At 42.2% G+C, this 14,537-nt stretch overlaps 1 protein-coding gene across 1 annotated transcript in view; it reads left to right on the top strand.

Annotated features, from left to right (window-relative positions):
- rasgrp3 (RAS guanyl releasing protein 3 (calcium and DAG-regulated)) overlaps nt 1-14,537 on the top strand; it is a 138,571-nt gene that overhangs the window by 78,969 nt on the left and 45,065 nt on the right. The window contains exons 4-7 of the mRNA XM_060831321.1: nt 428-490; nt 4,969-5,100; nt 9,959-10,109; nt 13,119-13,292. Of these exons, the coding sequence (XP_060687304.1) occupies nt 428-490; nt 4,969-5,100; nt 9,959-10,109; nt 13,119-13,292 (520 nt within the window). The remainder of the gene's footprint in view (nt 1-427; nt 491-4,968; nt 5,101-9,958; nt 10,110-13,118; nt 13,293-14,537) is intronic.

Raw genomic sequence — 14,537 nt, 5'->3', positions numbered from 1 at the left:
ATATGTGTTCAAAAATGGCAATTGGAATGTGGGTAGCATTTCTTGCTGCTAAAGGTGTTTGATGTTTCCTGTGTGAGTTACAGTGAGAACTATCTTGCTTACCTCCAACCATCTCAGTAGCAGGAGAGAATTCCCTGTAACCTGTTTAATTCTCATTTAAAAAGGAATCTTTCTGCAGAAATCAAAATTAACCATGTCTTGAATCAAGTGCGGCAACCTGCTGTAAAAGAGAGCTGGGGAAAGTGGCTTTAGAGAAAGGCTTGACTAGAAATTACCTCAAGCGGTTTGAGTGCAGGCTTTTCTGTTTATAAGCTAAAGAGGAATCAAGCTCGAAGAATTCCTGTGTTAGCTGTCACTGAATCAGTACCTGGAGAGTTAAACAGCGTGTGCGAACACAGTGTTAGGCTGTTTTCCTTGACCTTCGAACGTATCGGGAAGCCACCGGTGAAGACTGCGATGCATTTCGACTCAAAATCTGCCACTTAATGAGGTAAGAAGCTGAAATGGCCTCATCTTTAACCGGAGGAAATAAATAGAGGGATCTTTATGAGCAAGGTTATTGGCTCAGTGTGGTTACAGTATGCACAATAGCTTCTCTCAGTAAGCCTGAGATGAGAAACCTTGTTTACAGTCTCACAGAGGAAGATCTGCAGCTTTCTTCATTTTGCCAAAATGCAGTAAGGGAAGTGTAGGGATCAAGATGATGTCAACCAGGTGGACCTCATAGAATATGAGTTCCCTGATTGGGGCTGGTAATCTGGTCCAGTCAGAGAGCCCAGACTGACAGATAAGAACAGGTGTGTCAGGGGTTCTGTTCAATCCAGGAATTAGCTCAGAGGGAGCTGGGTCAGTGTATTGTACTCTCCACGTGTAAATAAAGGGTGACTTGGTGATGGTCTTCATGAAGTTATTTCAGGAAGATCCTCAGCTCGCCAATAACTCACCATTCCGTCATTTATTCATATGTCAAACAGTAAATATTGGCGGAATGTTTGACACTGGGGAGCCATTAGAATCATCATATCCTGTCCTCGTATGCAGAATGGGGCTGACCTATGTGTTGCTTGGCATCTGCAGTCCTCACTTTCTCCTCTGTGTTGCTTGGGTCAATGTTATCCACGATTTAGAATGGAGGAGACTGGACTCCCAAAAGACAGAGAGAGGAAGGAACTTTAAAGACGAGGAGACTGAGCAGGGAACAGTCTTTTTCCATTGAAAACAGCATGTCTGGCAGATATGAGCAATGTAGAGAGATTAATTTGATTCCATTTGTTTCTAATTTGTTGATTTACTCACAGCCTTAACTTGTGTGTTCTGAGATTGATATCTGGACAAAAGCATTTAAGCAAGTGGTGCACATGTTTGCCTGAATGATTCTTGTATATTAGTTAGGCGGACGGTATGCCTGGTATTAATGAGTACAGGGAGTTTAATTCAGGAGAAATCCATTAGCTAGGGCATCAAACCTTTTCCAGGTGTATGTCCAGAACTCTGATCAAGACTTCTTGTATCATCCCATTCTCTATGTCAATAGAAATAGCTTCAAATATATGAAGGTTTTCAATAAGTCCGTTACAAAGGCAAGGTTTTCACCTAATTGGTTTATCCCTGTTCTTAAAACAATGCCTGATTCATGCCAACATGTATAAGGAATGGAAAAGATTCTATGACCATGACAAATAATATCCAGCCTTAACCTTTACAGAGCTCAAGCTAATTTATGATATTCAGAAGTAAATGGTACATGATGAACAGTCCTAAGGATTTATTGTGATTGCTCTGTTCCATTGTACAGCATGGTAGCTCAGTGGTTAGCACTCTGCCTCATTGCACCAGGAACCCAGGTTCGATTACACCCATGGCGACAGTCTGTGTGGAGTTTGCATATTCTGCCCACGTCTATATGGGTTTGCTGTGGTTGCCTCCCAGAGCTTAAAGAGGTGCAGGCTAGGTGGATGAGCTGTGATAAATGCTGGGTTACAGGCATTGGGTGTGGTGCTCTTTGAAGGGTTGGTGTGGACTTAACAGGACAAATGGTCTGTTTCCACACTGTAGGGATTCTATGATGGTAGGGTGGCACCATGCAATCTTTTATCAGGGTCCAAGTGCTGACCTCAAGCTGGAGGCATTTGGTGTGTTAGGTTTCATTCATAGAGGGATTGAGTTCTGGAGCCGCAATATCGTGTTGCAACTATACAAAACATTAGTGGAATATTGTGTACAGTTCTGGTCCCCATATTTCAGGAAGGATGTGGAAGCATTGGAAAAGATGCAGAGGAGATTTACCAGGATGTTGCCTGGTCTGGAAGGAAGGTCTTATGAGGAAAGGCTGAGAGACTTGGATCTGTTCTCATTGGAAAGAAGAAGGCTAAGAGGGGAGTTGATAGAGACATACAAGATGATCAGAGGATCAGATAGGGTAGGCAGTGAAAGTCTTTTTCCGAGGATGATGATGTCACCTTGTACGAGGGGGCATAACTACAAATTGAGGGATGATAGGTTTAAGACAGATGTCAGAGGCAGGTTCTTTACTCAGAGAACGGTAAGGGCGTGGAATGCCCTACCTGCTAATGTAGTCAACTCAGCCATGTCCGTGAGATTTAAAAAATCCTTAGCTAAACACATGGATGATGATGGGATAGCGTACGGGGACGAGCTGAGAATAGTTCACAGGTCGGCACAACATCGAGGGCCGAAGGGCCTGTTCTGCATTGTATTGTTTTATGTTCTAAGTTCTACATTCTATGTTCTAATCAGTGCCATTATGGTGGCTGATAAGGGTTGGATCCCAACACTAACACCCGAGCACAGTCAGCCTTTACTCCAATGTATCACCTTATATACCTCTGATGTAAATGGTTTAAGTGCATGTCAGGGGGATTGGAGTTGGATGGTTCCTCCCCTGACCCAACAAGATCTAACAGAACCAGCTGTACTCGGTTCAGTGCTACAGCGAGATTGCCAATCCGCTGAGTGTCAGGGCTGTAGCACTGATCTCAGGAGCTCTGCTCACTCTCCCCCTCAACACTGCTGACCCGATGACATTTCCCAAGGAGGCCTGACATATATTGGTCCTACTCCAGTTTACTGTTCATGCAGCAACCTACTTATTGCAATGACGGAGAGGTTTTGTGCTTAGGGCATCAAGTGGAATATTGAATTCCCTTCGGGCGCAATCAGATTAGATTAGTTACAGTGTGGAAACAGGCCCTTTCGCCCAACAAGTCCACACCGACCCGCTGTAGCGCAACCTACTCACCTACATTAACCCCTTCATCTAACACTACGGGCAATTTAGCTTGGCCAATTCACCTAACCTGGGCTGTGGGAGGAAACTGGAGCACCCGGAGGAAACCCATGCAGACACGGGGATAATGTGCAAGCTCCACACAGTCAGTCACTCGCTTGAGGTGGGAACTGAACCCGGGTCTTTGGCGCTGTGAGGCAGCAGTGCTAACCACTGTGCTACCGTGCCGCCCACAGATTGATTGGATGCAAAACCAACTCCAGAATAAAAGAAAAGTATCTCTTTGGACGTGATTCATCTCTTAATATTCTTTGAGGAAAATCCCAAAAACTGAGTAGTCTTGCATTCTCCTACCTCCATCCAGCCTCTCCCTTGCTTAATTGGGCCTAGGATAGACCAATTCAACACTTTAGACTTGGTCTTCCCTTTGGAACCCAATCCTGTTCCCCGTTGGATGTTTACAAAGATCCATTTTGATAAAGTTAATCAGAACTGCACCATAACAAATGTAAAATAATAAATAATATTAAACTGTTTTCAAAACAGTTGCTGAATGCTTTGCCTTTCTCAACACTATGGTAAGAAAGGACATTTCCTCTGCTCCATTACTCCTGAAATGTGGTCAGACCACATATCCTGAAATTGTACACCTCTAGCCAATGATTTTCTATCCATTAAGGTGAATGGATGGAAAACCAAGCGCTGGTCAGTTTAACGTATACCTTGACCTGATTGGAAAAATCTCCCTTAAGTACCTGATATATTTGACACTGACCTTTAGATTCATTAATTACTGCGGATGGATCAATTTGATTTCTTCCATTCAGTACTACATTTTATCTAGATTTCCTGCTGCTTTGTTCAGTGTGGGTTCACATAGAGAGGGCCACACCTGGAGAATCGAAAGCTCCTGAGGGACAATCTTTTCAAACAAAGTGTGGTTCCTGTGTGGAATGAACTGCCAGAAGAAATGGTAGATGCAGGAACAGTTATAACATTTAAAAGACATTGGACAGCTTCATGAATAGGAAAGATTTAGAGGGATGTGGGTCAAACACAGACAAGTGGGATTAGCATAGTTTGGGAAACTTGGTTGACATGGACGAATTGGACTTAAGGGTCCGTTTCCTGTCTAACTCTATGACTCTATTTCTAGGCACCACACTTTAGGTAGGGTATGTGAGTCCCAGAAGGAAGGCAGTATAGTTCCATTAGAGTGAGACTTGGACTCTAAGGGTTGACTTCTGAAGAGACGAAAAGGCAAACCAAGGTTGTATTACCCGGGATTTTAACGGTTTGAGAATCTGATTAAAGGTTTTGGCACATTAAGAGGAAGAGAAAAGGTAGTATGGAAGTAACAGTGTCAGCTAGTAGGTCAAGGGGCCATGGTTTGAAAATTAGATTGTGAGGTATGAAATTAGGAAAATCTTTTACCTGTAAAGCATTGTGCCATTTTTGAACTCCTTTCCTCAAGTTGTAATTGTTGGATCAATTGTTTATCTTAAATGATTGGTAGATAATTTTTAATGAAAGGTCTTGAGGGTTAGGAACCAAAGGTACACGGAGTGAGGTCACACTTAGGCATGTATGGCTCGAGGGGCTAAATAATGACCAAACCTCGTTCCAAGTGTTAACCATGAAGTGTTATCGTCTGTCTGATGTCATGGCTTGCCAAATGGGAAGCTTGTAATTCACCTGTCTTTCTGCGCGTGGATGTACAGGTACTGGATTTCTGAATTCCCTGCTGAATTTAACTTGGATCTCGGTTTGGTTCGTCTGACAGAGGAGTTTCGGGAACTGGCCAGCCAGCTGGGATGTGAGGAGCACAGCAAACTCATCGACATCTCCAGCATGTAAGCAAGTGTTTCAACACCTGACAGTCAGCACATGCTGCTAATACTCATTACAGAAATTATCTTTTGCGTCGAGTGCCAGATAATTATAAACTTTATTTAAGGGATAATTAGGTAACTTCGTGAATTCTTGAGGTTGTGAAGGGTGCTCTATAACTTTTAGATTACTTACAGTGTGGAAACAGGCCCTTCAGCCCAAAAGTCCACACTGACCCTCCGAAGAGCAACCCACCCAGGCCCATTCCCCTACATTTACCCCTTCACCTAACACTATGGGCAATTTAGCATGGCCAGTTCACCTCACCTGCACATTTTATTTGGACTGTGGGAGGAAACTGGGGCATCCAGAGGAAACTCATGCAGACATGGGGAGGATGTCCTTCTTTTTGAAAGATATTCTAGTGACATTATTCCCTTGATTTCACAAGCACTTTTAGCTTCAGTATTGAGAGTGCCTTTTTCCCACATAAATGCGATGACTTCTCAAGGGATACTGGCTACGCTGTCTAGAAATTCCAGTAATCAAACTTTATAACGTTGCACCTATGCAGTAAAGGTGCTAGATGAACAATCATACTGACCGTTGAAAGTGCATTTGGAGTGGGAGAAATATTAAAAAGTTAGAGTGCAAGATTTAATGTTGTGTGGGGCCACAGCAAACCATGTTAGATGGTGGTGCAATGAATAGGATGTAATTGTAATGAAGGTGCCCCTTGGTAGCAGTGATCATAATATGATAGAATTTTTCATTCAATTCGAGTGAGAGAGAAGTCAGTGCAAAACTGATATTTTAAACTTTTAAAGGTAGTTATGAGAACATGAAAGCAGAGCTAGTTAAAGTGGACTAAGGCTAAATTAACCCAAGATATTGGCAAATAGAGAGGCAGTGGCAGACATTTAAAGGCTATTTCAGAATGCACTCTTTCCAATGAAACTGAACAATTCCAAGCAGGAAACCCATCATTTGCAGCTAACCTAAAAAGTTAAGTAGTATGATTCTTAAAGAAATTGCATATAGTTGTGTAACGTTGGGAGGCAGGTCTGAAGATTGGGCAGAATATATATTAAAAAATTAAGATTGATTAAAAGATTAGTAAGGAAGGAAATAACATAGAGTATGAGAGAAAGCTCGTGGAAAGGTAAACATACTGGTCTATAGACCTTGAAAAAGAATTGACAAAAAAACATTGACCCTAAGCAAAGTGGGGCTGGGAAATTAATAATGAAAAATAAGGAGATGCCAGATTATTTGAAAATTATGATTATGAGGGAAATGGTACTCAGTAAATTACTGTAGCAGCTGGCTGATAGGTCCTTGGCTCCTGAAGGACTTTATCCTCGGGCCTTAAAAGTTAGGCATTGGTTTTAGTTTTCGAACCAGGAAAAGTCTCGTTACACTGGAATGATAGCAAATGTCACTGTTTTATTCAAAAACAGTAGGGAGACAGAAAGCAGGAAACTACAGGAGAGTTATTTTAACATCTATGATAAGAAAAACATTACAAGCTATTATTAACAATGTTATAGCAGGTCATGTAGTCAAGGTGAAGGTTATCTGATAGAGTTCACATTCTTTTATGAAAGGGAAATCATGTTTAACGAACCTATTAGAATTATTTGAGGAAGTAACACATGTTGTGAATTAAGGGGGGACCAGTAGAAGTACTTTCATTAGACTTACAGAAAGCATTTGATAGATGCCACAACATTGTTGCAGAGAATAAGTACTCATATTGTAGAGAGGTAACTTATTGGCATGTATATAAGATTTATAACTCACAGGGAAACAGTGAGTGGGCATAAATTTTCTGACTGGCAATATGCAACAAGCTGTGTGCCATAGAGATCGGTGTTGATGCCTCAACTTTGTAAAATTTGTATCAGTGATTTAGAGGAAGGGGCAAAATTATAGTTGCTAAGTTTGCTGATCCCACAAAGATAGGTAGATAGAAGAGTAAGTTGTGAAGAGGAATTAATGAGGCTACAAGGTCAGATAAAAAGTTAAGCAAGCAATTTAAAGATTTGGCAACAGATGTTGGAAAATGTGAAATTGTCCATTTTAGCAGGAAGAATGAAAAACAAGTACACTATCTAAATCGGGATTGCAGATCACCTCATTGCAGAGGGATCTCGGTGTCTTCATGCATGTATTGCAAGCGGTTAGTTTGCAGGCACAGCAAGTATTTGGGAAGAGAATGTTATTGTTTATTGCAAGGCCATTAAATACAAAAGCGGGGAGGTTATGTTTCAGTTATATAGTACACTGGTGAGACCACATCTGAAGTGCTGCATATAGTATTAGTCTCCTTATTTAAGGATGAAAATGCATCAAAAGCAATTCAGAAGGGCTACTAGACTAATACGTGGGAGAGGCAGCGACCTCGTGGTATTATCACTAGGTGATTAATCCAGAGACCCTAGTAATGATCCGGGGTCCTCAATTCAAACTCCACCATGACAGATGATGGAATTTTGAATCAGCTAAAACTCTGGAATTAAGAGTCTAACGATAGGCTGGAAACTGATGTCAGTTGTTGGAAAACCCCTTCTGGTTTACTAATTTCCCTTCCTACCTGGTCTGGGTTACATTTGACTCCAGGCTCACAGCAATTGCCCTCTGGACAATTAGGGGTGAACAATAAATACTGGCCCAGCCAGCGATGCTTGCATTCCTATGAATGAATAAAAATAGGGTGTCTTGTCTTATGAGAAAAGGAAAGGCTAGATTCCTATCAACTGGTGTTTAGAAGGATAAGAGGCAACTTGATTGAAGCATTGAGAGCCTGAGAGATCATGTCAGGGTCCTGTGCAAACATTTGGTGGGAGAATTGAGAACAAGGGGGTCTGCCTAAGACACAGATAGGGAGGATATTTTTCTTCTCAGATGGTTGCTGGCCTTTGGAACTCTCCTTCTCAGAAGACAGTGAAAGCAGAGTTTTAAAAAAAGTATTTTTAAGACAATGGTAGATAGATTGTGGATAAGCAAGGGGACCAAAGGATAGGGAGGAAAATGAGTCATCAACTCAGTCACAATCTCGTCAAATGGCAGAGCAGCCTCAAGGGGTCAAGTTGGCTACTCCTGCTCCTAATTGTTGGTTTGTATGTGGGGATCTCTACATTGGGAGAAAACCTATCAGCATTAGTATGTGGGGAATATTGCAAGTATATTTGCTGAAGACTGTACCTCGAGATTGGCTGGATTTCCAATTTTGGTTCTAAAATAGACATTAGCCTCTTTATTAATATATCCAGAGAACCAAATGTCTGTATTGAATAGCTGCCAAGGATGCTTTAATGGTGTCTAAAGTAACTCATGTTTCAAAGGCCTCTTAATGTACCACACTTTATGCTAATTTTTCATCCAGAATCTTGGTGTGGGTGAGGCTAGGGTTTTGCCCCTTGGCCACTGTGGGACTGGTATTATCAGAGAGTTCCATCATTTCTGCTTTAATAGATGGTAGTATTATCTATCACATCATTGGAAGATCCATGTTGTGAATATTCCCAGTTTTAATATTCATAAAGACCCATATGTCACTGTCTAAATATTGTGCCCACTCTTACAGTGCCCACTTCCTTCCAGTGTGATTATAAAATCTTTCTGACATCAAAATGGTGAGTAATATTTAAATGCGTTGAAGCACCTGTTCAGCACCAGATCTTTTGTAAGGACATGTCATCTCTGATGTAATCTAATAAACAGCAGGTTCCCACAAACAGCAGTGAAATCGATGACCAGATCTTCTGTTTCAGATATTGGCTGAAGGATCAGTGTTGGCCATGGTGCCTGGGTGAAGGCTTCTGGTCTTCCATTGGGGCTTATCTGAAAGGCGATGCCTCTGAATATGTAGCATCCTTTCAGAATTGCATTTCAGTGCCAGCTTAATTGTGCTTCAGTCGCCAAATTGAAGCTTGGACATGTGACTTTCGGTCTTGGTTCACGAGGTTGCGTTCACATCTAGGCCGGCTCTGCAGCAGGAGAACTGCTCTAATTGGTGGCCGTCTAATTTAGGGGACCCTTTACTTTCTGAGACTGAAGGAAATGGGCTGCAGGTTCCCTCCAGGGCTTGAAAATCCAGGCTGACACTCCGGTGCGGCACTGATGGTATGCTGCACTGTCAGAAGGGGTGACAAGGTGGCTCAGTGGTCAGTACTGCTGCCTCACAGCGCCAGGAACCCGGGTTCAATTCCAGCCTTGGGTGACTGTCTGCGTAGAGTTTGCATGTTCTCCCCGTGTCTGCATGGGTTTTCTCCAGGTGTTCTGTTTCTTCCCACAATCCAAAGGTGTGCAGGTTAGATGAATTGACCATTCTAAATTGCCCATTGCGTTCAGGGATGTGTAGGTTAGGTGCATTAGTCAGGGGTAAATGTAGAGTAATTGGGAATGGGTTTGGATGAGATAGTCCTCAGAAGGTCAGTGTGGACTTGGTGGGTCGAAAAGCCTGTTTCCACATGTAGGGATTCTAAGAAGGGCTGGAGTTTTTGAAGGAGATGTTAAATTGAGATCCCAGTTGCCTTCTTAGACAGAGGATGCAAAACGTTCCAAGGCATTAATTTGAGGAAGAATAGGGATGCTATTCCTAGTTTCCTGCAGTGTTTATTTATCAATAGCGGAACAGATCATCTGGCCATTCTCATGCTGCTCTTGTCGGTACTTTCTGTGCACAGAATTTCCACAACAGTGACTATATTACGAAAATGTTTTGTTGCCGTGCTGTCCCTTTCACATTTGCATCGGGCAGACAAGAGCGCTATAAAAATACAACTTCCTTAATTTACGGTGATAACATGACAGTAGATAAAGTTCAGATCTCTCACCTTGGCTAATCCATTAACATCACTCTTATTTTTCAAACAGTCCGTCCTATGACTGGATGAGACGGGTGACTCAACGTAAGAAGACTTCCAAGAAGAAGGGGAAAGCTTCTCTGTTATTCGATCACTTAGAGCCACTGGAGCTGGCAGAACACCTTTCCTTCCTGGAATATAAATCCTTCCGACGGATATCGGTTTGTCATTGTTCATTTCAGAGAGTTGGTTTTGTTGTGTTTAAAATGGCACATTTCGCAAATAAAATGTCACCATTCTTAGCCAACACCTTGGCACTTCCCAAATGTTCTCCCGCTTCCTTACAAGTGGAGAATGCTGTAAGTTTTCCAAATTCATTCCAAATGTATAATGTTCTAGCTCAGATCACCGAACCTTTCTGTTTGGTAAATTGAACAACTGTCCCTCAAAGATTTCAGATCCTCATGTGGCCGCAAGAAAACCTCATCCATCAAGCAAAATTCTGCAGATGCTGACAATCTGAAAGGAAATCAGAAAATGCTGGAGGAACTCAGCAGGTCTGGCAGCATCAGTGGAGAGAGAAACAGAGTTAATGTCTCAAGTCTGGAAATGACTCTTGCTCAGAACCCGAACTCTGAATCCTGAAGAAGAGTCACCCTTGTTTCAATGTTAATTCTCTGCACACATGCTGTCAGTCCTGCTGAGTTTCTCCAGCATTTTCTGTTTTTATTTCGGCATAACTTCTTGTGTGTATCTCCCTTGTTTACTTGTCAAGTTCACCTTAATTGTATCCATGCTGTTCACCTTGATGGGTAATTATGAGCATTTTTGTGTCGTCTTTCAACTGTGACGCTCTTTACCAGAAAACAAGTTGCTTGGGGTTTCTGTTCCTTCCCCTGCTCTGCAACTAGCTATTCTGGAGTGGAAGGGAGGGATTATGCTCACATTTACCTGGATTGGTGAGCAGTTTCCATCAGGGAAGGGTGTGGTACAGAAGAACATCTCCAGACGGACCATTGAGTGAACCTAGGCTCTTGTCAACCACCCCATCTCAGCTATTTGCTTATGTCTCAATGGGTCTGCATTAACCATGTGAGGAGGCAATGATGAGTACAACATTAAAAGGCAAGTGTTAACGAAAGTTGAAATTATCACAAAATGCAGAACATAAAGGGGAGATGATGGCATTTTGATAATTCCACTGGATTGGCAATCCAGAATCCCAGGGTCATGTTCTGAGGGTAAGGGTTTGAATCCTGCCATGACAGATGGTGACATTTGAGTTCAATAAAAACCTTTAATAGGAAGTTGATTTTAATAGTGACCATGTGACCATTGCTGATTTTTATAGAAAGCCGTCTGGTTCACTAATGTCCTTTAGGGAAGGAAATGGTTTACATGTGACTTCAAACCCATAGCAATGTGGTTGACTCTTAACTGCCCTCTGGACAATTAGGGATGGCCAATGAAGGGCCAGCAATGCCCACTTCCATGACTGAAATTTTTAAAATATTAGCACCTGCACACTTACAAAAAAAGACTCAATTTTCACTTCATTTGTGGCTTTCTTAAAAAGTCATGTTTTCTATGTTTATGTTGACGTTATGTAGGATATAATTATTATAACATTGCCTAAAGATTCAGCAGTTGTATGAGATGGAGCCTGACTCATGTAAGGCCAATATGGTGGCTCAGTGGTTAGCACTGCTGCCTCACAGTGCCAGGGACCCAGGTTCAATTCCCACCTTGGGTAACTATCTGTGTGGCACTTGCACGTCCTCCCTGTGTCTGTGTGGGGTTACTTTGGATGCTCTGGTTTTCTCCCACAGTCCAAAGGTACGCTGGCCAGGTGGATTGGCCATGCTAAGTTGCCCATAGCGTTAGATGCATTAGTTGAGTTTAAATATAGGTTACCAATGGGTCTGGGTGAGTTACTCTTTGGAAGGTTGGTGTGGACTTGTTGGGCCGAAGGGCCTGTTTCCATACTGCAGGGAATCTATTCTATACAAATGTTAATACGCAGGGCATTTTGCACTGCGGTGATGGACAATGTATGTTGTCCTGAAGGTGCAGTGTGATATGTTAATAACTGAAAGGTCCTTTTCTCATGATGAAACAATCCCACCAACCATGGCATGTGACATGAGGAAATAGCAGAATGTTTAACTGCAGCATTAAAGTGTTTCTCTGAATTTTTTTTACAGCGCAGTATAGGCCCTTCAGCCCTCGATGTTGCGCCGCCCTGTCATACTAATCTGAAGCCCATCCCACCTACATTATTCCTTGTACGTCCATATGCCTGTCCAATGACAACTTAAATGCACTTAAACTTGGCGAATCTACTACCGTTGCAGGCAAAGCATTCCATACCCTTACTACTCTCTGAGTGAAGAAACTACCTCTGACATCTGTCTTATACCTATCTCCCCTCACTTTAAAGTTGTGTCCCTTCATATTTGCCATTCCCATACGTGGAAAAAGGCTTTCCCTGTCCACTCTATCTAACCCTCTGATTACCTTTGATTTATCTATGAATGTTCTTGATCTTTCAAGTTATACCCACAACTCAGTGCTTTCCTCCCACTGAGGGAATAAGTGCAGCTTAAATCTATTCTAGATTTAGACTGCAAATGGTTCTGTTGTTCTTCACATCCAATGCTTTGACCCATAATTGCTTAGTGTTATCCAGTTTAACTATCTTAAAATGATCATCTTGTTTAGTTCTCAAACAGAAGAAACACCATGAGCTTTGTTAAGTCTTATTACAATAGAGTAAATGGAACAAGGAGAAAGCGAGGCATTCCTGATGAAATATCAACTCTCCTGCTCCTCGGATGCTGCCTGAACGGCTGTGCTTTTCCAGCACCACACTCTTCGAGTAAATGGAACAAGCAAAAGCAAAAATTGCTGGAGAAACTCAGCAAGTGTGGCAGTGTCTGTGGGGAACCAACAGCTAATGTTTCAGGTGTAGTGACTGCTGTTCTGAATGGACCTTGTTATTGATTTCTGTGAAAATAGTAATCATATCCACAAAATAGATGGTACTGTTCCAAATCAATCTAATCCTGAATCAGATTGGACAAGCATTCATTATTACATTGGCAAAGGAGTAGGGCAAAGACCCATATGTAGAACAGGGCATCAACAATCAACCTAAAGAAATGTTTTGAAAACAATAATAAGAAAATTCCAGACACTTAATTAAATCTTGAAATGGTGATTTCTTGCAGTTTACAGATTATCAAAGCTATGTTACACATCGCTGTCTAATGGATAACCCAACACTTGAGAGGTCCATCGCATTGTTTAATGGCATTTCCCAGTGGCTCCAGCTGATGGTTCTTAGCAAGCAGACTCCCGTGCAAAGGGCAGAGGTCATCACCAAGTTCATTAATGTGGCTCAGGTGAGTAATCTTCACAACAGTCCTCGTCGTTACGTTAGTTACCAATCCCCACGGTGTGCCTGTTTTAGCATCCCCTCGGGGTATGTGTGGAAGAATGTGTGTGGCACAAAGAAGGTCTAGTTAAATCTGGGTCAGTTTTACTCTTGGGAGAAGAACTGAAATAACATTTAACATGATGCAGGGCTATAGGGAGAGCATGGCAGGAGGAATTGATTTTTTGTTGCTGCGGTCAGGACCTGACACAAGCGTGATGGGTCGATTGGCAATCTTGCATGTTTCCAATAATAACTTTCCTATTAATGAGAAAACCGTGAGCCTTCAGCTCCTTCCAAAAAAAATAATCCTGTGGGGAAACAGAACAGGACTCAAAAACTGTTTGAGACAGTATTTGCTGTTGAGACAATTTGTACACAGTCCAGAATTGCTCTGTAGCCAAAGCCAAAATTACATTGTTGTTAAGATTTGAGGCTTAGAATGACTAATCCTACCTGGGATGGCCTGTACTATCCTGGCTGAGCAAAACATCTCCGGAGAGAAGGTGAGATGGAGACACTTTGCCAAATGAGTGAAGGTGACTGGAGAAGGTGATCAAAATAATGGCTGAGGAGAGAGGTTTTGAAGAGGTTTCTGAAGCTGGAGAGAGATGGGTCAAGGATGTTGGGTCTAAGGAAAGGAGCCTCTGTGAAGGGGGAGGAAACCAGATGAGATTTCTGCCAGCCATGCTGCAAAGGAGAGGCAGGTTTGGAGTGCTGGAGGGATGAGATTAAATAGATAAAGTGGACCGAATCTTTGAAGGGCTTTCTATGTGCCATGATTATATTGATTGGGCAGGGCAGGCTTGATCAGCTGAATGGCCAACGCCTATAAACTCAAGACTGTGGAAAATGATGAAGTACCTTTTCTACTCTGAAGGGCAAAATTTATTTTCAGTAGTCAGGCGGTGAATGCCATCTGAACAATAAGATGGACAATGTCTGAGTCGGAGATGCTGGGTTGCCAAGCAATATGTTTGTTTTCAATATTTGACAAATTTTTAAAAAACGCAATTCTGTCAGTGTGGCTGAAATGAAATAGCAGGGGGAACATTGTGTATGTAAATGCCTGTAAAAAATGAGGTCTGCAGATGCTGGAGATCACAGCTGAAAATGTGTTGCTGGTCAAAGCACAGCAGGCCAGGCATCATCTCAGGAATAGAGAATTCGACGTTTCGAGCATAAGCCCTTCATCGGAATATTGAAGGGCTTA

This window comes from Hemiscyllium ocellatum, chromosome 10, assembly GCF_020745735.1.
Source record: "Hemiscyllium ocellatum isolate sHemOce1 chromosome 10, sHemOce1.pat.X.cur, whole genome shotgun sequence".
Taxonomy (NCBI): Eukaryota; Metazoa; Chordata; class Chondrichthyes; order Orectolobiformes; family Hemiscylliidae; genus Hemiscyllium; species Hemiscyllium ocellatum.
The sequence above is the reverse complement of the archived record's forward strand: the minus strand, read 5'-3'. Positions and strand labels throughout refer to the sequence as shown.